Source organism: Neomonachus schauinslandi, chromosome 3 (assembly GCF_002201575.2).
Source record: "Neomonachus schauinslandi chromosome 3, ASM220157v2, whole genome shotgun sequence".
In the NCBI taxonomy this organism is placed as follows: Eukaryota; Metazoa; Chordata; class Mammalia; order Carnivora; family Phocidae; genus Neomonachus; species Neomonachus schauinslandi.
This window is the reverse complement of record NC_058405.1, coordinates 155275877-155299071: the sequence shown is the minus strand read 5'-3', so window position 1 is coordinate 155299071 and position 23195 is coordinate 155275877. Positions and strand designations below refer to the sequence as shown.

At 37.3% G+C, this 23195-nt stretch overlaps 1 protein-coding gene across 1 annotated transcript in view; it reads left to right on the top strand.

Moving 5' to 3' along the window:
* The first annotated feature begins 744 nt into the window (after positions 1 to 744).
* The window catches only part of PGAP1 (post-GPI attachment to proteins inositol deacylase 1), a 67973-nt gene continuing 45522 nt past the window's right edge, over positions 745 to 23195 (top strand). Inside the window, exons 1-5 of the mRNA XM_021702969.2 lie at positions 745 to 891; positions 7875 to 8028; positions 14074 to 14249; positions 17458 to 17629; positions 20580 to 20737. Coding sequence (XP_021558644.1) covers positions 745 to 891; positions 7875 to 8028; positions 14074 to 14249; positions 17458 to 17629; positions 20580 to 20737 — 807 coding nt within the window. The remainder of the gene's footprint in view (positions 892 to 7874; positions 8029 to 14073; positions 14250 to 17457; positions 17630 to 20579; positions 20738 to 23195) is intronic.

The window sequence follows — 23195 nt, the reverse complement described above, 5'->3', positions numbered from 1 at the left end:
CCTGCTAGTGATTTCTTTTTTATGTGCCGGTGCTTTTAAGCGCTGTTACCTATGGGGCAACGTCTGCGGTCAAAGAGGAAGAAAAAAACCATTTGTTCCCTCTTCAAGCTAACTGGCCCAGAGGGCTGTGGACGTGCTCTATTACTGCTAGCAGAAACGAAATTGCAGGGGCCTCAGGCATTTCGAAAATGAACGGGAAGGGTTTTTAACCTGCGCAGGGAGAGATGTTTGCGACGTGACAGCGGATAGCCCCAAGCGCTGATGGCCTCCCTCTCGCGCTGGGTCAGCTCCCCACCAGTAATCGCCTCTCCCTCTCCAGGTTAACCCACCCCCCACCTATCCTCCCCCACCCCTTCCCTCCCCTCGCCTCCAAGGCTCCCGCGCCCTCCTCTTCTTTCCCTCCGCCTGCCTTTCACAGCCTTTCCCTACCCCCTTCCTTCTTTTCCTTCTCCTCGCCCCCTCCCTTTTCCCCCCTCGATCTCTCGCGCGGCCCACCCCGCTTTCTCCCTTTCTCTTTTCCCTCAGATTCGCGCTCCCACTGCAAACGCCGCCTCTTCTCTCATCTAGACGCCAAGCGGGAGGCGCAGCAGGCCGACTGCGCGCAGGCGCACTGCGCGGCGGGCCCGCGGGCAGGCTGGGCGTCTGCGCAGGCGCGCGCTGCTCTGGCTTGGTTCTGGCGCTGGCCGCTAGGCGTTCTTCCGCTGATTCAGTCAGGACTTGGGGCCGCGCGCCGGCGGGGGCACCATGTTTCTTCAGTCAGTCAGTCTCTGGAACCTGGCGTTTTATGCCCTTATGGTTTTCATGGCGACCCTGGGGCTGTGGGACGTCTTCTTCGGCTTCGAGGAGAACAAGTGCAGTATGAGCTATATGTTTGAGTACCCGGAGTATCAGGTGAGGTTCGGCTGTCTCTCACCTGGGCGCTCCGAGACTCGGACCCCTCCTGCAGGTTTCTCCCCACTTTGGCTCCCGCGCCTTTCTGGCCCCCTATGCCAACCTCGTCTCTGTTTTTTTCGCTCCGGAAGACACTGCAGGCCCCCCCTCCCCCCCTCCCCCTCTCCCCTTTGTGTCCTCTCAACAGTGGAGTGTCTGGTTACCTGAAGCATCCTCCCGGCCCCCCTCGTAGTTCCTCCCTTGTCCCTCCTCCCCCTTCCCGGTCCCAAATCCCAGGTACAGATTCTTTTGACTGCACGGGCCCACCCCCACCCCCCATTCCTAGAGACGCAACTTCAGACGCTCTCCCTAAACCCAAACCACATTTTCCCTGCGTTCTTGTCTTAACAGGTGCCCCTGGACCCTCCTTTGCTTTCCACGCGCCTAAATTCTCACCATCCCGCGCAGTGATTTGCACGTCAGCTTTCGCCTTTCTAGAAAGGGTCTGAGCTTCTGCAGAGGGTGTAATGGCTAGATCCCAAGACTGCCTTTGCGACTCCAGGGTTTTACTCCTGTGTGAAAGGTTAAACCTGATTAAGTAATTAAATGGAAAACTATTGAGTTTTCTTCCTGTAAAGTTGGCGGAGCCTCCGGTTTTGTAGGTTATGGGTCCATGCGTGTACATACAAGCCTGTGTTTATGCATGTCGTCTCTTAGCAGTTGGATATAAAATCTATTTCATAGTGGTTTTGTTTTCTCACTGTTTGCAATTTACGAGAGACCCGGCCTTCCTGGCGCGCATACTCGCGCTCTGCCCCCCACCTCTTCAGTTCCCCCATTTTGAGTATTTTCAATCACAGTTGCTTCCTCAGGTCAACATAGTAGAATCTTATTTCATTCATGACCAGCTGTGGTGATAAATTACACAACTGTCCAAAGAAATTTCTCCTGAATGATTCTTTTATTTCTAAACGCATCTCCCAATTATGGAATACATGTTATAATGGTAACTCCCTACCATAAAAAGCATATGTACTATAATATATTACTGATGAAACGCATTTTAAGTATACTTTTAAAACCATAGCAGATTTTTTTTTTAAGGTGAAGAATGCAGATCGTGATTGCCTCTGTGTACGGGTCATTATGGAGGAGCATATTACTTGGTTAATGCTATTATTTAGATCCTGAAACTACCTAAGGTTTAGATTGCTGAAGAACATCTTTTCCCCATGGGCAAAATTCTAGTTTAGTTTTCATTTGTTTTGAGATCCTTATCTTGGTTTTGCATCAATAAGCAAAAAATGCTTATAAGGGAGTGGAAAAACTTGGTATCAAATACTATTGAAGGAGATTTTAACGTGTTACTGTTGTCTCAGTTTCTAAGCACATATCCTGGTTTATGTTTATCAGAGACTATGCTAGTTAAGTATGGGCTTTTAGTTTAGTTTTTTTTTTTTTAACTGAAAATAGAGCCCTTATAATCTTTAATTTTTCTGTGGTTTAATAATTGGGAAACTCTCAACAGGTTGAAGTAGATCACTTTAGTTTTGTATTGTGTTGAAGAGTGATTAAAACAAAATTATCTGGAACAGTACAGAACTAATTCGCATTTATTTTGAGATTGTCCACAATTATTGAAGCTATTTTAATATCTGCAGTAGTGGAAATTGCTTAGTGTTGAGAACAAAGCGTACGGACTCAGAGATCCATTTCTTGCCTCATAAAGTTAACTGGAAAGACAGAAAATTAGCTAGTGCAAAAGAGCTATTTGGCCTTTTTTTTTTTTTTTTTTTTTTTGTCGAGTGGTCTGTATTTAGTTATTTTGATTTAGATTCCCTTTTTGAGGTTTTACACTTCCATTACTGTTAATAATTTGTCAGTACAGTAATAATTACAGCAGCCAGAGTTTCTGATACACATTTTCAGTAGACTTTTATTTTTTTATGATGTGAAAAGCTGTGTTAATTAACTTCAGTATTTATATTTGATTCTTAGACCTTTTGTTGTGCACACCAGGTCGTGTTATTTTAGAAATATAGTTAAAACCTGTCTATAGAAATGAGTCATTATGAAGTATAGTGAGATTTCTGAATAACAGTAATTCTACTAAGAACCAGTGGTTTTTAATGAATATATATCTAAATATATTTTACATGAATTGTTTATTTTTAGTTATATTTTATAGTAAGCTTTCTAATTGTTTGCAGATTGATGTCCAGCATTTGAGATGACATAGTCGTTGGGTTTTCTCCTTCTTGACACTTTTTTTTATTGCTAATTTGCATATTCTTTAGCCAAATTTTAGAGGAAATGAAAGGTAGTTGAAACACACTCAACTTTATTCTCCATTTTAAAAAATTAAAGGTGGGACAGGAATTTGAACCTATATGTAAAAATGAAGTGTTGAATTTAAAATTGTTTGAGTAGGGGGGCGCCTGGGTGGCTCAGTCGTTAAGCGTCTGCCTTCGGCTCAGGTCGTGGTCCCAGGGTCCTGGGATCGAGCCCCGCATCAGGCTCCCTGCTCCGCGGGAAGCCTGCTTCTCCCTCTCCCACCCGCTCTGCTTGTGTTCGCTCTCTCGCTGTGTCTTTCTCTGTCAAATAAATAAATAAAATCTTAAAAATAAATAAATAAAATAAAATAAAATAGTTTGGGTAGGGGCGCCTGGGTGGCTCAGTTTGTTAACTGTCTGCCTTCACCTCAGGTGGTGATCCCAGGGTCCTGGGATCAGAGCCCCTGTGTTGGGCTTCCTGCTCAGCAGGGAGTTTGATCCTCTCTCTCTCTCTCTCTCTCCGCCCCCCGTCCCTCTCCCCACCGTTCATTCTCTCTCTTTCTCTCTCAAACAAATAAATAAAATATTTAAAAAATACAAAAAAAATTGTTTGAGTATTCATTTTCTACCTTTGGTTTTCCAAAATTTGCTTGTTCAGAGTTAACTGAACATCTCACAAACCTACCAGGAAAAATACACATTATCTTTTAAAGCTCTTGCTTTATTATGATAGCAAGGCAAAGCTTTTGTTTGGTAGCAAACAGTTTTAGGCAGATTGTAAAATTGGAGAAGAAACATCTGTGTTGTTTTCTCCCATTCAGTAATTTATTTGGCTGTGCTCAGATATGTGACCTAACAGTTGTTGTCTGAAAGAAAATGTTGATATTGGAAAATATGCATCATACTTTTGTTATTAAGTGTGATGTTTGCTTAGCAAATAGTTTATTGAATAACTCTGTCAGGTATATTCTAGGTACTGGGTATGGGTGAGAGGGAATTAGAGATGAATCAGACCTTGTGCCTTTATGTCTTTGTAATTTTTATGTCTTTTATAATACAATGGGGGAGACAGGAATGCCATGGACAGTTAAAATATAATGTGCTGGGTGATAGACATTGGAGAGGGTATGTGCTATGGTGAGCGCTGTGAATTGTGTAAGACTGTTGAATCACAGACCTGTACCTCTGAAACAAATAGTCCATTATATGTTAAAAAAAAAAAAAAAAGATAGCGGGAAGGGAAGAATGAAGGGGGGGAAATCGGAGGGGGAGATGAACCATGAGAGACTATGGACTCTGAGAAAGAAACTGAGGCTTCTAGAGGAGAGGGGGTGGGGGGATGGGTTAGCCTGGTGATGGGTATTAAAGAGGGCAGTACTGCATGGAGCACTGGGTGTTATATGCAAACAATGAATCATGGAACACTGCATCAAAAACTAATGATGTAATGTATGGTGATTAACATAACAATAAAAATACATATAATGTGCTAAATGATAATTTCACTATAAGAGTGCATATGAGGGTCTTCACAGAAGAGAGCATCCAAGTTCATTTTCAGTAGTCAAAGGCTGCAGAGAAGTTGTGGTTAATTAGAGGGCACATATATATAGTTCATGAAGTGCAGAAACAAGAAAACTGCAGGAATAAAGAATAGCATTTGTGAAGGTGGGAAGGCACCAGGACACATTGTATAAGCAGTATGGATAGTATATAAACTGCTAACATTGGTTGCCTTCTGGGTAAGGAATTAGATGGCTGAAGGACCAGGAGTAGGAGGGAGCCTTTTCATTGTATATCCTTTGCGTCTTGAATTTGAAGCATATTAAAAATTTTAAAACGTGGCATGTGTAAGTTATAAGAACAGTAAGAATAATTAGAGACAGATTTTAGAGGGTCTCTCTCAGGCCTTTATCATCTATTAATATAATCAGGAAACACAGGAGGTGTATGTTTTAACACGGTATTTCTTGTTTTATTTTATTTTTTAAAAAATTTTATTTGAGCGGTGGTGTGGAGTGGGGTGGGGCGGAGGGGCAAGAGGGAAAGGGAGAATCTTAAGCAGGCTTCACACCCAGCCTGGAGGCCAACTCAGGGCTCGCTCTCACGACCCTGAGAATCCTGACCAGAGTCAGATGCTTAATTGACTGAGCCACGAAGGTACCCCACAAGGTATTTCTTGACAGCAGTATGCACTATGGATTGGAGCAGGGAGGTTATGACAGGAAGAAAGACTAGTCTGAAAGATTCACCTCTCCCTAGGTCTTTTTATTAAGCTGGAGTTATTAGGTGTAAGATGGGCAAAGGGCTGAGAGTTCTTTGTAAGATCTTTAAAACTATTCATTTTGATCAAAATTTCCTTTTTCTTTTTTATTAATTATGGAGCTCAAATTTTAATTTTCCAGTTTTAATTCACAAGTAAAAGGTACATATAAAATAAAGACATTAGTTTCTTGAATCAGTATTTTTCTAGCACTTGGGAACTTGTTAGAATTTTTGTCTTTTGAAAGAGTTCCCTCTCTTTGCTGTGTCTCTGTCAAATAAATAAAATCTTAAAAAAAAAGAAATAAAGGGTTCTAGGTTAGAGATTAGAAGAACCTGTAGAGTCAAGAGAGGATGAACAGCAGGGGCAGGATTGTGGAGATAGTATTTAGGTATAAAGGTAATTTCATTTTGATTAAAGGTCTATTTTGGGGAGGGGTGCTCATTTAAAATAATCTAGATAAAATAATTTAAAATATATGGGAGTCTTGTTGCTATAAAAGTTTTCTTTTTAAATCCCTTGACCCTCTTCTTTTTGTTCATCAGCATCCTTTCATATGCCTATACTTTTTCTATCTTCAATCTGGTCAAAGCCCTTCTTGTTTCTTCCTGCCAGTCCCAACTTGTACTCTGGAATGCAATTTTGCCATTTGCTAATAGTTTCCTATTCTTCTTCTTCTTTTTTTTTTTAAGATTTTATTTATTTGACAGAGAGACACAGAGAGGGAACACAAGCAGGGGGAGTGGGAGAGGGAGAAGCAGGCTTCCCGCGGAGCAGGGAGCCCGACGCGGGGCTCGATCCCAGGACCCTGGGATCATGACCTGAGCTGAAGGCAGACGCTTACCGACTGAGACACCCAGGTGCCCCTAGTTTCCTATTCTTCTGAGTTAATTTTCAACTAGTTCAAAATTTTGCTTAGCTAATGTACTAAAAAGAATGATCTAATACTCATGTACTGTCATATCCAAAGGTGTACTAAATTGGGAGGAGTTAAGAGTAATGGTATACTTGTTCTCACATGTTTTCTTTTTGCTTAATATGTACTTAAAATATTGCATCATTTTCATTTTTGATTATATATTGTGCATGGTCAATATTGGGACAAATTTGAGTTGAAGTCCATATATGTGATATATGTGTGTGTGTGTATATATATGTATATATATATTTATATATAGCAAATCATGGGATTGGTATTTCTGCATTTTGAGTATTTGAGGAGATAAAATTGCTACTATCTTAAACAGTAAGCTCACAGTCTCTAAAGATGTTTTCAGTTCTTATTAACAGATTGTTTATGGTAATATTTTTAAAAGAATATTCAGGAATGTGCATGAGTGATCAGAATTCTGCTTTTTAGAACAGTGAGGTTTTTCAGTGTTATTACCATATACAGACTTTAAAATTCATTCAGTACTTAAAATTTTTATCAAGCACATGTATAGCACTGCTAGATCATTAAATCTATTGATGTCTACTTAAATAAAATCTGTTCAATGTAACTGGCTTCATTTTTAATGGTTTCTATAGTTTAAAAAAGGAGCAGAAGAAGGGCTTATATTTTACCATCACTTTTATACATGCCTACCTTTTGGGGATGACATTAAGACCTAATTTATATTTTTTTGAAAAAAAAAATGTATCAATTACTGGCTCATTTGTTATAATATGAATTGCAGAGTAAGGTTCAGATTAATTTGTGAAGCACATTGCGGGTCAAAGCATATTAAATTGAGAGGTCAGAAAGCTTACTTTCCTTTGAATGATATAACAACTGGACTATATAGTTGGGTCTAAGTACAAGGAGAGGCATTACAAACCAGTTTAAAATAGCAAAAAAGAATTGATTTGATAATGGAAAGCCTTTATCATTTCTTTTTTTTTTTTTTTTTAAGATTTCATTTATTTATTTGACAGAGAGAGACACAGTGAGAGAGGGAACACAAGCAGGGGGAGTGGGAGAGGGAGAAGCAGGCTTCCCGCCAAGCAGGGAGCCCGATGCGGGGCTCGATCCCAGGACCCTGGGATTATGACCCGAGCCGAAGGCAGATGCTTAATGACTGAGCCACCCAGGCGCCCCTGCTTTTATCATTTCTAAGTATAACTGATACTCATACTATATTAAGTACATTTCCAATTATATTAACAAGTAATTTGCTGACATACCCCAGTGTTTTTCTTTTGTCAGAGGCTATTTTGAGTAGTTTGTATTCATTAGAATTTCAGGTAGTTCCATTTTATACATTCCTGAAGACTGCATGGTTCAAAACTCACATGATTCAAAATGACTTCTACATATGAATAAACTAAAAGTAAAACTTATTTTGGGCATTAAGTGCAGTTTTATCATCAGTAATACTTTTATACTGTTTCAAATGTGTGTAATTCAGAACTGGGCGCAGTAGACTGAATTGTATTAATACAACTGATTAAAGTGAAATTGCCTCTTTTTTTTTTTTTTGCTGCAGAAAATAGAACTTCCAAAGAAACTGGCAAAACGCTATCCTGCATATGAATTATATCTTTATGGAGAAGGATCCTATGCTGAAGAACACAAAATTCTCCCTTTGACTGGTATTCCAGTTCTCTTTCTTCCTGGTAATGCTGGAAGTTATAAGCAAGGTAAGTCTTGGAAGTAAATTTTGAAAGCTGTAAAATTCAATCGAAGAATTTATCAGATACATACTCTGTGTTAAGTACTGTGCTAGGCATACTGGGAGACACAAATATTTGGCATTTTGTCTGAGAGAAAAAAATGAGTACAAAGAATAGTTGAAGACCACTTAGAAAAGAGTAAGATGGAGAAAAAGAACAGGATGGAGTAGGTAGGATAAATGATATAGGGATTCAGGAATCAGCAGAAGAAAGGTTTATGTTGGAAATGGAAGGTACAGGAAACATAACAGAATACTGATTAGAGAAGTAAATTGGTATATGTTTTGCCAAACAAGAGAAAAGATTGGTTTCTTTCTTTTGGAGCTATTTAAATTAGATCTAGAAATACTGATGGGAACACAGAAAGGTGAAGATAGGGAACCTTTATGTATAGATTCCAAATTGAATGTTGGCCTGGAGATAATAGCAGTTATTTCTGGCATAACAATCAAGTAATCTGGAAGTAATTTCATTTAAAAAGTGCTTTTTGGTTATTAACTGGCATATTCTTTTATATAATAAGAATAGAATTCTTTCAGGGATGCCTGGGTGGCTCAGTCGGTTAAGCATCTGCCTTGGGGTCAGGTCATGGTCCCAGGATCCTAGGATTGAGTCCTGCATTGGGCTCCTTGCTCAGTGGGGACCTGCTTCTCCCTCTGCCTGCTGCTCCCCCTGCTTGTGCATGCACTCTCTCTCTCTCTGACAAATAAATAAAATCTTAAAAAAAAAAAAAGAATTCTTTCAACTTTTAGTGTAATTACTTACATATTATGTATTTATCTAGTAAATATTTGTGTTTTAGGTATTAGGGATCCAAAACAGACCAAGATAGATAAAATCCCTCCCCTTTGTTAAACTTATATTCTTGTTGGAAAGACAGCCATCAAATAAATATATCAGTAATATTAAAAGTTAGAAAAATAAAACAGAGTGAGGGAGAAAGGAGAAATAGGGTCAGGAGGTGGCTAGTTTAGTTGGAAGTGGCTAGGAAAGGCCAGGATGAGGAGCTAACATTTGCGCAGAGGCTTGAATATAGCAAGAGACTGAGGTATGTGACTATTTGAGGAAAGACCCTAAGGTAGGAACATGCTTAGTACATTCAAGGCCACAAAACCTAGAGAAAGTGACAAGAAATAAGGATGGAAAAGTAGCTTCAGGCTATATCATATAAGCTGTGGAAAAGACTGAATTTTGATCCAAGTGTGTTGGGAAACTGTTAGAGTTTTTTGGGTAGGAAATGATATAATCCAGTCTTTTTGTCAGTTGTTAATTGTTTGAAATATAACACATATACAGAGAAATGTGTAGAATATAGATATTCAATTAAAAATTATTATAAAGTGAATACTCATATAGCCAAAATCTAAGTCAAGAAGTAGAAGATTGCCAGTCCTGTGGAAATGCCCTGTATGCTCCTTCCTGATAAAACTTTCTCCCCTCTTTCTAGATGTAACCACAATCCTAACTTAAAGGTAGTAAATTTCCTTGACTTCTTTAAGTATCTAAATGTGTATCTCTAATACAATCCACTTTTGGGGGGTTATTTTTAAACTTCGTAACATAAACATAATTATTCAGTAGGTATTCTTTGGTGTCTGGCTTCTTCCACTCGACGTTTTAAAAATTCATCCAAGTTTGGGATGCCTGGGTGGCTCAGTTGGTAAGTGTCTGCCTTCGGCTTGGGTCATGATCCCAGGGTCCTGGGATTGAGTCCCACATAGGGCTTCCTGCTTAGCAGGGAGTCTGCTTCTCCCTCTGCCCCTCCCTCTCCTCATTCTTTCTCTCGTTCTCTCTCTAGTAAATAAAATCTTTAAAAAAAATTCATCCAAGTTCGTTTATTTTTTTCATTCTTTGTTATCCCATTATATGACTATACCATAGTTTAAATATTCTGTCTTTGGACACTTGTGTAATTTATATTTACTGGCAATTACAAGTAAAGAACATTTTTCTTACTTTGGATCACATAAGCCCATGTTTCTGTAAGATGTATGCCATGTCACAGGTTATATGTATCCTTCTATTTTTACTGGTTGTGCTACCTTATACTCCCAGAAATACTACGTTATACTTCCCTTTGCTCCACATCCTTGACAACATTGGAATTGTCAGATTTTTAAATTCTATACAGTATGGTAGGTGTGATTTATTTTTAAAAAATGATTACTCTGGCTTTGCTGTGTAGAGAATATGCTGTAAAGGGGCAAGAGTGGAGAAGGAAAGATAACATCATTAATCATCAGGGAAATGCAAATCAAAACCATAAGGATAGATATCATTTCATACCCACCAGGGTAGCTATAATCTAAAAGATAATAGCAAGTGTCACTGAGTATGTGAAGAAATTGAAACCCTCATCCATTGCTGGTGGGAATATAAAATGGTAGAGCCACTTTGGAAAAACAGTTTGGCAGTTCCTCAGAATGTTAAACATAGAGTTTTATGCTTAGCAGTTCCACTATAGGTATCTACCCAAGAAAAATGAAAATGTACATTCACACAAAAACTTGTTTACAAATGTTCATAGCAACACTATTCAAAATAACTAAAATGTAGAAACAACCCAACATTAACTAAAGAATGGATAAATAAACTATATCCATATAATGGAATATTATTCTGCAATAAGAAGGAATGAACCATAAAAGAAGAAAATTACAGGCCAATATCCTTGATGAACATAGATGCAGAAATCCTTAGCAAAGTATTAGCAAACCAAATCCAACAATACATGATCAGGTGGGATTTATTCCAGAGATGCAAGGAGGTTCAGCATCCACAAATGAATCAACATGATACAATTACATTAATACAATGAAAGATAAAAATCATATGATCATCTCAATAGATGTAGCCAAAGCATTCAATGATATTCAGTATTCATTTATGATAAAAATTCAACAAAGTGGGTATAGAGGGAATGTACCTCAACATAATAAAGGCCATATATGACAGTCCTACAGCTAATATCATGCTCAATGGTGAAAAGCTGAAAGCTTTTCCTCTAATTTCAGGAACAAGACAAGGATGCCCACTCTCACCACTTTTATTCAACATAGTATTGGAAGTCCTAGCCACAGCAGTAAGGCAAGAAAAATTTTTAAAAAGCCACCCAAATTGGAAAGGAAGAAGTAAAATAGTCACTATTTGCAGATGACATATATAGAAAACCCTTAAGACTCCACAAAAGGCTGTTAGAATTAATAAATGAGTTTAGTAAAATGCAGGATACAAAATCAATATACAGAAATCTGTGGTGTTTCTGTATACTAATAACAAGAAATTAAGAAAACCCATTTACAATTGCATTGAAAAGAGTAAATAAATACCTAGGAATAAATTTAACAAAGGAGGTGAAAGCTCTCTACACTGAAAACTATAAGACACTGATGAAAGAAAAAAAAATAAATGGAAAGATATTCTGTGCTTATGGATTGGAAACATTAATATTGTTAAAATGTTCATACTGCCAAAAGCCACTACAGATTCTGTGTAACACCTTTCAAAATTCCAATGGCATACTTCATAGAACTAGAACAAATAATTCTAAAATTTGTATGGAACCACAGAAGATCCCAAATAGCCGGAGCAATCTTGAGAAAGAACAAAGCTGGAAATACCACACTCCCTAATTTCAAACTGTACTACAGAGCTGCAGTAATCAAAACAGTGCAGTATTAGTAAAAAAAAAAAACCCAAAAAACCAAACAAACAAAAAACAAAAAACCACACACAGATCAGTAGAAGAGAATTGAGAGCCCCAGAAGTAAACCCACACATATATGGTCAGTTTATCTCTGATAAAAGAGCCAAGAACATAGAGTGGAGAAAGGACAGTCTCTTCAATAAATGGTGTTGGGAAAACTGGACAGCCACAAGCAAACGAATGAAACTGGGCCACTGTCTTCCACCATACACAAAAATTAACACAAAATAGATTAAAGACTTGTATATAAGACCTGAGTCCTTATAATTGCTAGAAGAAAATATAGGCAGCAAGCTCCTTGATATCAGTCTTAGCAACATCTTCGTGGATCTTGCTCCAAAGCAAGGGAAACAAAAGTAAAAATAAGTAAATGGGACTACATCAAACTAAAAAGCTTCTGCATAGCAAAGGAAACCATTAAAATGAAAAGGCAGTTTACTCAATAGGAGAAGATATTTGTAAAGCATATATACAATAGGAGGTTAATATCCAAAATATGTTAAGAACTTATATAACTCAACAAAAAATAACCCGATTGAAAAATAGACATAGGATCTGAATAGACATTACTCGAAAGAAGACATACAGGTCACTAGCAGGCATGAAAAGATACTCAGTATCACTAATTATTAGGGAAATGCAAATCAAAACTACATATCACCTCATTCTTGTCAGACTACTACTGACAAGTATCTACTACTATCAGACAAATAACAGGAATGAAATCTTGCCATTTGCAATAACATGGATGGACCTTCAGAGTATTATGCTAAGTGAAATGAATCAGGCTGAAAAAGACGAATACCATATGATTTCACTGAAATGTGGAATTTTAAAAAAATAAAAAAATAAAAAATAAAACAAACTCAGATAAAGAGAACAGACTGGTGGTTACCAGAGGGTAAGGGGGTTGGGAGTGAGCAAAGGGGGCCAGTTGTATGTGATGGATGGTAAATAGATTTGTGGTGATGATCACTTTGTAATGTATACAGGTGTTGAATTATAAAACTGCACACCTGAAGCTTATATAATAAAAAGGAATTAATTAACTGATAACATGAATTACATGGTACAATGTGCATAAACCTTGAAAACATTATAAAAGTGAAAGAAGCCAGTCATAAAAACCCATGTATATGATCCCATTTATAGAAATGTCCAGAATAGGCAAATTCATAGGGACAGAAAGTAAATTAGTACTTTCCAGGATTGGGAGGAGAAGAGGAATAAGAAATGACTGCTAATCAGTACAGGGTTTTCTTTTTGGGGTAATTAAAAAATATCTAAAGTTAGATTAGTAGAATTTTGTGAATATACTAAAAATCATTCAATTGTACTTTTTACATAATAAGTTGTATAGTATGTGAATTGTGTATGTTAAAAAAATGGAATGGCGGGTGCCTGGGTGGCTCAGTTGGTTAAGCGACTGCCTTCGGCTCAGGTCATGATCCTGGAGTCCCAGGATCAAGTCCCGCATCGGGCTCGCTGCTCGGCAGGGAGTCTGCTTCTCCCTCTGACCCTCCCCCCTCTCATGTACTCGCTCTCTCTCATTCTCTCTCTCTCAAATAAATAAATAAAAATCTTAAAAAAAAAAATGGAATGGCAAGTAGGTATTTTGTTTGCTAACCCATACACTTCAGCTTTTAATGCCAATTAATGCAATCAATTCACAAATTCTGTGGAAGGGTTTACAGAGCAAAACCTAACACAGTGTGGAAGCAGGTAGACCAGTGAGGAAATCATTAGAATAGTTAAGGCAAGAGATGATGGTGCTTAGATTAGGAAGACAGTGGTGGAAATGGTGAGAAGTGTTGATTGGGGATATATTTAGAAAGTAGAGGATGATAGGATTTACTGATGGATTGGATGTCGTGTAAGAAAAAGACAAATCAAGCATAAGTATCTAAACCAAGTGATGAGCATATTATTTCTTGTAGGAATTTTCTCATTCTTAAATTAAAATCCTCAAGTGTGACTTATTCATACAGATCGCTAACATTTCTTATTCTTCAAAGTATTCTTCCCCTCCCTTTTAGTTATTTTTCCTAATCAAGTGGAAGCAGGTAAAGAATGAATGACCTGTTTACTTTTTATTTAATTTAAATTTAAAAAACATTTAGGGCACAAGACATATAATACAAACAACGGTTTGTTCTTCTAAATTGATAGAATTGAAGGATGTCACCCTAAGTAGGTTGTTTATATTCAGAGTGTGGGATAAAGTTATTTGTTAAGAGACTTTGAAGCAAGAATGGTTGCAACTTTAAAAATTTTGTTTAATGTACAGTTTGCACTTTCCTCTACAGTTCGTTCGATTGGTTCTATTGCACTTAGAAAAGCAGAAGACATTGACTTCAAGTACCACTTTGACTTCTTTAGTGTGAATTTCAATGAAGAACTGGTGGCACTGTATGGTGGAAGTCTTCAGAAACAGACGAAGTTTGTACATGAATGCATTAAAACAATTCTCAAACTCTATAAGGTAAGAGATAGGCATGCAAATCAATAGTGATCACCTATTAGCATTTTTTAAGGGATTCAACATATTTTAAGTCATTTATTTGTTTATACGGAAGTTGAAGTGAAGATGACACAAAGGGTTTGTTTTGTTTGTGTGTGTGTGGAGGGGGGGAGTCTTGTTTTGAGCTCAGTGGTTTTTGAAGTTTAAATTGAATTTATAAGAAACCTCTCGTGAATTTAGGGGGAAAAACTTATTTTAACTTCATAAATTAGAAGTGCATTGAATTTCCTAAAGACCATTAGTATGGATCAAGCCCCATGTCGGGCTCCCTGATCAGTGGGGAACCTACTTCTCCCTCTCTCTCTGCCCCTCCCCCTGCTCATGCTTTCTCTCAAATAAATAAAATCCTTAAAAAAAATGTTGGATTATTGTTTTTGAACCTTGTTCTTTTCTAATGTAAGCATTTAAGACTACAGTATTTCTTCTAACCACTACTTTAATCTTACAAATTCTGATGTGTTTTTGTTTTCATTTTTTTTTAAGTTTTTATTTAAATTTTAGTTAACATATGGAATGATATCAGTGTCAGTAGAATCTAGTGATTCATCACTTACATATATACCCAGTGCTCTTTTATTTCCCTCTGTCTACTAATGACAAAAATGAACTACTGGGATGTCATCAAGATAAAAAGCTTCTGCACAGTGAAGGAAACAAAACTAAAAAGCAATCTATGGAATGGGAGAAGATATTTGCAAATGACATATCTGATAAAGGGTTAGGATCCAAAATCTATAAAGAATTTATCAAATTCAATACCCTAAAAAATAATCCAGATAAGAATGGGCAGAAGACATGAACAGACATTTTTCCAAAGAAGGCATAGATGGTTTTGTTTTAGACAGGTTTGATTTGAGATGCACTTTAGACATCCCAAGTGTAGTTGGTATGCAATTGGAGTTTAAGGTGACAGCTTAAGAGAAAAGGTCCAGTCTGGAGATGATAACTTGAGGGTTGACAGGATATAGATATATTTAAAGCCATGAGACTGTATGTGATCATTATGGAGTCAAGATGTGAAAGAAGAGACTGAAGGACTGAGGCCTGAGTTACTCCCATATTAAGAGATAAGGAGAGATGAGAAGGAAACAGCAAGAAACTAGAAAGAAGCAGCCAGTGAGGTAAGAGGAGAACCAGGAGAATTATGTCAAGGAAACCAATTAAATCATTTCAAAGAGGAAGAAGTAATCTATGTCAAATCCTGCTGATAGTTCAAGTAAGATGAGGATTGAGAATTGGCAAGTAGATTCCTTGGTGACTTGATAACAGTTTTGGAGGCGTGTTGAGGTGAAAGCCTAACTGGAATGAGTTTAAGAGTATAGATGTTGAGAAATTGGAGACGGCAAGTACTGCATAGGCAGTTGTTTTGATGAGTTTTGCTATAGATACGTAGAGAAAGATGTGGTCACTAAGGGCAAAATGGGAGTAGAGTTTCTTTTTTAAGGGAAAATAGTATTGTATTTATATACTAGCAAGAATGATCTAATAGAGAGGGAGAAATAACAGTGCAAGAAAAAAGTGAGAAGAATTGCTGGAGTGATGTACTTGAGAAGACCAAAGGGGATAGATTTCAGAGCACATATGGAGAGTTTGGCTTTATCTAAGATCAGGTCTGTGTTGGGAGATCATCAAGACCATTCCCAGGCTTGATGATTGTCCAGAAAGACTCACAGGACTCAGCATATAGTTGTACTCATGGTTATGGTTTATTACAGTGAAAGGATATAAAGCAAAATCAGCAAAGAAAAGGTGCATGGGGTGGGGTGCCCGACCGACTCCGTTGGTAGAGCATGTGACTCTTGATCTCAGGTTGTGAGTTCAAGCCCCACATTGGGTGTAGAGATTACTCAAAAATAAAATCTTAAAAAAACAACAAAAAAAAAGGAAAAGAAAAGGTAGATGGGTGAAGTCCAGAAGAAACCAGGTGTAAGCTTCTAAATATCCTTTCAGGGGAGTCACACCAGATACATTTAATTCTGATAGCAATGAATTGTGATGTGTGAAGTGTTGTCTATGAGAGAAGCTCATGAGAAATTCAGTGCCCAAATTTTTTTACTGGGGGCTGGTCACGTAGACACCCTGTACCTAACATGTACCGAAATCCCAACCAGAAGGACAGCACGTGTTCAGCATAAACAATATTTTCTGCAAAAACAGATTCATTTTTAACATTTAGGAAATGATGGGAATATCCCAGGATCTAAGGTCTCAGACTACAGCCCAGAGCCAACTTACATGCAGTCCATTATAAGGATAGCAGTCTCAGGCTTACTATGTTAACTCTTTTCTGCATAAGGTCCTATTTATTCATAGTAACAGGAGAGAAGGCATAGATGAAGGATCAGTGTGGAGAGCGATAAGCCAAAGTTTGGTAATGGAATTGAGGATACTATATGGAGACAGAAAGGATTTTTTAAAAAGCAATGCTTATTTTAAAAACATGTAATTGTCGGGGCGCCTGGGTGGCTCAGTCGTTAAGTGTCTGCCTTTGGTTCAGGTCATGATCCCAGGGTCCTGGGATCGAGCCCCACATCAGGCTCCCTGCTCCACGGGAAGCCTGCTTCTCCCTCTCCCACTCCCCCTGCTTGAGGGATCTCTCCCTGTGTCTCTTTCTGTCAAATAAATAAATAAAATCTTTAATAAAAAAAGAAAAATATGTAATTGTCAGTGAATAAATGTTATGGAATGCCGGTTTCTTTTTAAACCCAGGTGCACAATAGAGAAGTAACTTGGTAAGATATCAGTATGATGAGACACTATATTGCTATGGTAACCATAATTGTTCCAAATTTTTGTGATGATTTCAATTTTAAATAAATGATCTTCTTATATCCTATAAAATCTAATATTCTGGTATACACCAAATATAATTACAAATCTTGTATCCAATATAGCAAATGGTAAGACATGATCTACTAGACCAGGTGTTCTGATTTGGGTTCAGAAAACCAAAGCGTAGCTATTAAAAATATTTGGCAGAATACAAAATGGTATGTATATACTAATTACAAGTAAATGAAAATGTATTTCTGTATCTTATGCAAAGTTATATCAATAGTTTAATTTTCTTTCTCCTATAAAATTGCTTATAGGTAGAGGAAAGTGTTTAGTATTTTTGTTATGATACTAAGACTTCATTATGCCTTGGTGATTTTTTTTTTTAAAATAGGGTCAAGAATTTGCTCCAAAAAGTGTGGCAATAATTGGTCATTCTATGGGTGGCCTTGTTGCAAGAGCATTGCTTACATTGAAAAATTTTAAACAAGATCTGATAAATCTTCTTATCACACAAGCCACCCCTCATGTTGCTCCTGTGATGCCATTAGATCGTTTTATAACAGGTAAATATTATTACATAAACACTAACTGACCTCCCCATTGCTGTTTAAGATTAAACAGATCCTTGCACCTACTTTCTTTGAGAGTGTGCAGCTCAGTTTCAAATTAACACCTCCATTTCTGAGCATCTTTCTTTGTGACTTTCAACTTAGGCTAATAATTGAAACTGCTGTTAGTTTTCTCTGTCCATAGCATCTTACCATGGAGAGCATGTGTCTTACAATCCCTAGACACTTGGGAATCAGTTTAATTACTCTTGGGGATGACTCTCTGTCTCTCAAAGTATGTTTAAATGTCCTGTGTTTTGTTAACTCTTCCAGTACTTTATTCAAAATAAGCTTATATTTATTCAAAATAAGCTTATATTTAAGTAAAACAGTAGAAATGCCTTGTTTTAAATAAATAGATCTGTTAATGCTTTATATGGTGAGAAAGAATTGCTAATATTTATTACTGTATTTTGGGTGTTGTATTAAGAACTTTACATGATGTGTGATTACTTCACTTGATGCTTAGAGCATCATTATTATTTGCATGTTTAAAGAAAGTCAAGTATTATCTTCACTGTTTATTGAAATATTGTATGATAGAAGAAATATTGTATGATAGAAGAAAGTCTTTGAAATCAAAGAATTTTTTCCTGATCAGTAAATTTACACCACTTCTTACCCTATCAAAATTTGCATCATCTTAATTTTGATGAAAATGAGAAATATACCTTATTGACTCCAAACCAAAGCACCCATTTTAACATAACATTGCCAAGGAGTAATTTATTTGCTGGAATATATGCTGCAACAGTACCTAGAGTTAAGTTTCATTTTTTTCCTTATTACATTTAAAACTGCCTGTAGAAATCTTTCAGTAACAATTTTTAATTTTAGTGAAGTTGCTTAAATTTGCTTTACTAATTCTAATAATTACAAATGACCTGTAGGTTTAGAAAAAAACAAAAGGCATAGACAAGTCATAATACTTGTCAACACAGTCGAGAAGTTTTTTTATTACGTTTTATATGGATGAGCCATATATGTTAAATTAGAATTACTCAGAATATATCTTTAAAAACTTTGAGGAAAGAGCTTTCAAAAGAGTCTGATTTTATTGTTTTTGAAGGATAGCGATGGTCTGTCTCTAAAATGTTCAGGCTGAAAGTAATTCTTAGGGTCAGGGTGCCTTTCTAGTAATCAGCAAGCCTCTTTCTTATTTATTCTGTATTTATTTCATATTTCATTAAGCCAGAATTAGAATGAAAAAAACCCCGGGTGGCTCAGTCGTTAAGTGTCTGCCTTCGGCTCAGGTGATGATCCCAGGGTCCTGGGATCAAGCCCCGCATCGGGCTCCCTGCTCAGCGGGAAGCCTGCTTCTCCCTCTCCCACTCCCCCTGCTTGTGTTCCCTCTCTCGCTATGTCTCTCTCTCTGTCAAATAAATGAAATCTTAAAAAAAAAAAAAAAAAAAAAAACCCAAAAGTTCAAGGGGTGGCAGATCTTAGGTTTTTAGGAGACCTATATGACCTTCAGAAGTCCATTCCCTGTTTATACTTGATGGAAATACTGCCCTTTAATAGGGGGAAGGAAGCTGTGCACTGGGCTCCCCACTTTAGACGGCTTTGCTCTGGCACTGCCATTCTCCACAAGGTGAGGAGTATATAGGCCAAGCAGCCTCCCCACTTGCAGGCTGTGCCTTTACCTCTGGATGATGATCTAGGTAACCAGGCCTTCAGACTTTTCTACCATGGCCTGTGTGGGCTTCTTACCTGAATCTGATCTAAGGGCAGGTATGTAAGTAAGCTTGAGTTGTGGCTAAGGAATGGCTCTGCATGAGGTACCGATAGAGCTTGGATATCCTGCATCCTTATAATGCAGGATGAAATTGGAATGGGAAGAAGAGATTAGAGTTCAGTTATGGGTCAGAGATCTGCCCTTCCTGTGCTGCCATAATCTAGTGTCCATCTCTGAGGTGTCAAATTTTGTAATTTGAACTTGGCCTTCCAGGTTATTGCAATGATATATTTGTCAAGGTAGGCAGAGAAAATGTATTTGATTTAACAGTTTGTTAGCTGGAATTTTTACTTTTAAATATTTAGACATAAAGCCATGTGTACCCCATTGGTACTCTTGTCCCGTGACCTGCGGATGTTAGGAATGGGTCTCCTTAATCACATTCTAAGTAAATACTGTGGAGATCTTCAGTGGGAGGAGTTTGCTGTTCCAAAATGTTTGAAGCCCTCAATGGGATCAAATGCCAGGATGAAAGTACATTAAGTTTTGATAATCAGAAAAGGAAACTCCTCTTCCCTCGCCTCAAATCTTTGATACTATATTTTTCTCATCTTCCATAGATAAAGTGGAAAAATTGCAGATTCTTCCTATTGAGCTACCTGTTACTTACTCTAAATGGGTAGAACCTTCTTAACCCTTGTATTTTCCATAGCAGCATTAAGTCCCAAGACCAAAGTGATTGTTGTCCTGATTGTATTTTAAGAACTTAAATAGTACTTTGTGTGGTGGTGGCTGGCCGCCGTAGAGAGCTGCTAAGCTCTCACACTGCCATGATTAGGAAGATCTATAATTCTTTAGCATAGTGAACTTGTATCTTTGGAAGAATTTTAGGGGTTTCTACTTGCTATACTGTGTGTCATGATCTAGCAGCATTCTTGTGGGATATAGAGACCTGTTTGTGTATGGACTTGTCAAAGCTAATAAAGTTTGGATATCTTTTTTGTTTATTGATAACTTCAGTAACTCTTAGTATTTGTAGTATTATTTAATGGAAAACAGACTCTGTAAAGATACTGATTTTACTCAGCATAGAGAAATGTGAATAACATTCATTGTTTATAGACAATTCAGTATGGCTTAAACAGAAATTCAATTTAATGTTAGTATCATAGATACCTTATTGTTGCAGGGAATGACTAATTTTTAACGTGTGTCTTTATTTCCTACCAGACTTTTATATGACTGTAAACAACTATTGGATTCTAAATGCTAGACACATAAATTTAACCACGCTTTCTGTAGCTGGAGGATTCCGGGATTACCAAGTTCGTTCAGGACTGACTTTTCTACCAAAATTAAGCCATCATACCAGTGCCTTATCTGTTGTGGTAATCTTTTTAAGATTCTACTGAAATAGTAACAGAATGGATATAGTGGGGTATGAAAGGATAAATATGTAGTTGTTTGAAAATGACTACTGAGGGGTGCCTGGGTGGCTTGTTAAGCATCTGCCTTTAGCTCAGGTCATGATCCCGGGGTCCTGGGATCAAGCCCCGCATCGGGCCCTCTGCTCAGCGGGGAGCGTGCTTCTCCCTCTCTTACTCCCCCTGCTTGTGTTCCCACTCTTGCAGTCTCTCTCCCTCTCTGTCAAAAAAAAAAAAAAATCTTTAAAAAAAAAAGAAAATGACTACTGAGTTGGTGTAGTGCTGCTATGTGTGTATGTGCATGTGTGTGAGAGAGAGACTATGAAAGAATGGATAAGAATGAGTTGGGAAGGCAGAGGCATGGGTCCACAAAAAGTAAAAAGGATTTTAGAAAGTTTGTGAAAATGACTTATTTATGAAAGTGACTCTTACGAGTAGTTGTTCCTTGTTTAAAATAAGTACCTACCCACTGATGAGAGTTTTAACTATAAGAAAGTGTGGACTGAAGTCCAGAGGCACCCCTTGTTATATCTGAGTGCTATATACAGTAGAAATGGAATATCAAACTCTTCAGTGCTAAACTTGAATAAAGGTTTACCAATTTTAAAACTTAAAAATAGCTTTGATAGTATAACAGAACCCTGACTGATTAATTTGCTAATTATTCTTCCCTGCTAGGACATCAAGTATTTGGTCTTTAACTGGGATACATAGCCTCTGTAAAGTGAGTTCAAGTTTCCTTTTAGGACTTACATTATTTCTTATATTTTTAACCGTGAAGTCTTCAGTTAAGATCTTAACTTTTTAACTCCACACAGTATATAGATATTGCATATAGTATGTATACATGTGTATACTGCATATCATCTCCAAATATAACTTAATTTCTTAAAAAAATCCAATGTTCCTTTTGCTTTTTAGGAGATAGTGCTTTGTTTCATGGTTGTTCTCTTCATAAATACTCCCTTGCTCAGTTTGTCTATTGCCCCACCTTAGATTACTGTTCATTTATTAAACAAGTATTATTGAATGCTTGCCACACATAGGACAAAAATTATTAAGCCATTCTACTATTACCCACCATTTTCTTACTACCGGAGGAGTTGTGATATAACCATAATAGCTTTGAAACTAAATTGGTAAATCTCTCAAACCTCATTATTGGTATGAATTGTTTTATTTGATGTTGATTATTTGGGGCAGATATTTGCTGGAAGTCCTCAAAACATTAAATATCAGTTCTTTAGTAAACACAGATATGTTAGTAATATAAAATTGGATGTAATTTTTTCTAGACTTGACCTGGAGCATGTTGCTATATTGATGCCCCTTCCTGCAGCTTATCTTTTGGTTTCTTTGTGTGTGTGCGTGCGTGCGCACACACGCGTGTGTCTGTGTCCCTCTTTTCTAATCAATTTGATAATTTGTTGCTTTCAAGGCACTTGTATTTCTGTATCTCTGATGAAAATATTTTACCTCTTAATGGAATTTTCTCAAAGCTGGTTACTGTCTCAATTTTATTTAGTATTTTAGCCCCCAAATAACTTACAACCTTTCATATATCTACATATATGTTTACTTTAAAAAAGTAATTATTAAGAAGTAACAGTTTTTTGATGATATATCAAGAATAGTTAATTGACATTTATAGCCATTGGGACTAGATAAATGAAGTTAGAGACCTCGGTTGTTTTAGTATTAGTAAGGTAGGCTGAACTGCTGTAATATACACTCATACAGATAATAGCACTTAAAAATATTGCTCCTATACCTGCCCTAGGTATGTATTTAAGTTGGTGGGTGGTTTTTGAAGGAGTCCCTTTAAGGGACCCAGGCTCACAGTAAGCAACCCTTTCTTGAATGCAAAGAGAGACACTGTGAAAAATAGTATCAGATTTACTTAATGTTTCCTGTTGTATGTAAGATGCTATTCACAGGAAAGTCATTACCTGGTATGAAAAGGAGTCTCTAGTTCTTGAACGGTGCTGTGCCATTGTTAGGAAGCCTTCTTCAAACAGTTATATTTTTTAGGAGCCTTTTGCTAGTATGTCTCTAACTAGTAGTATATATATCCTAATGTAGGGATGTTTTCAAAATAAGTAACCTTGTACCATACTTGAAAGAGTCCGATTTTGGGGACCTGGGTGGCTCAGTCTTTTAAGCGTCTGACTCTTGATTTTGGCTCAGGTCATGATCTCAGGGTCATGAGATCCAGCCCTGCATTGGACTCTGTGCTGAGGTTGGGGCCTGCTTAAGATTCTCTCCCTCTCTAAAAAAAAAAAAGAGTCTGATTTGATTGCTTTGGAATTGTGATCAGGCATATTTATTTTGAAAAAGCTCTCTGAGGCTGGGTATTTCTCAGGCACACCTGATTAAAAAGTAACATCTTAGAATATCAAAGTAGTCTAGTCAGAACTAAAAT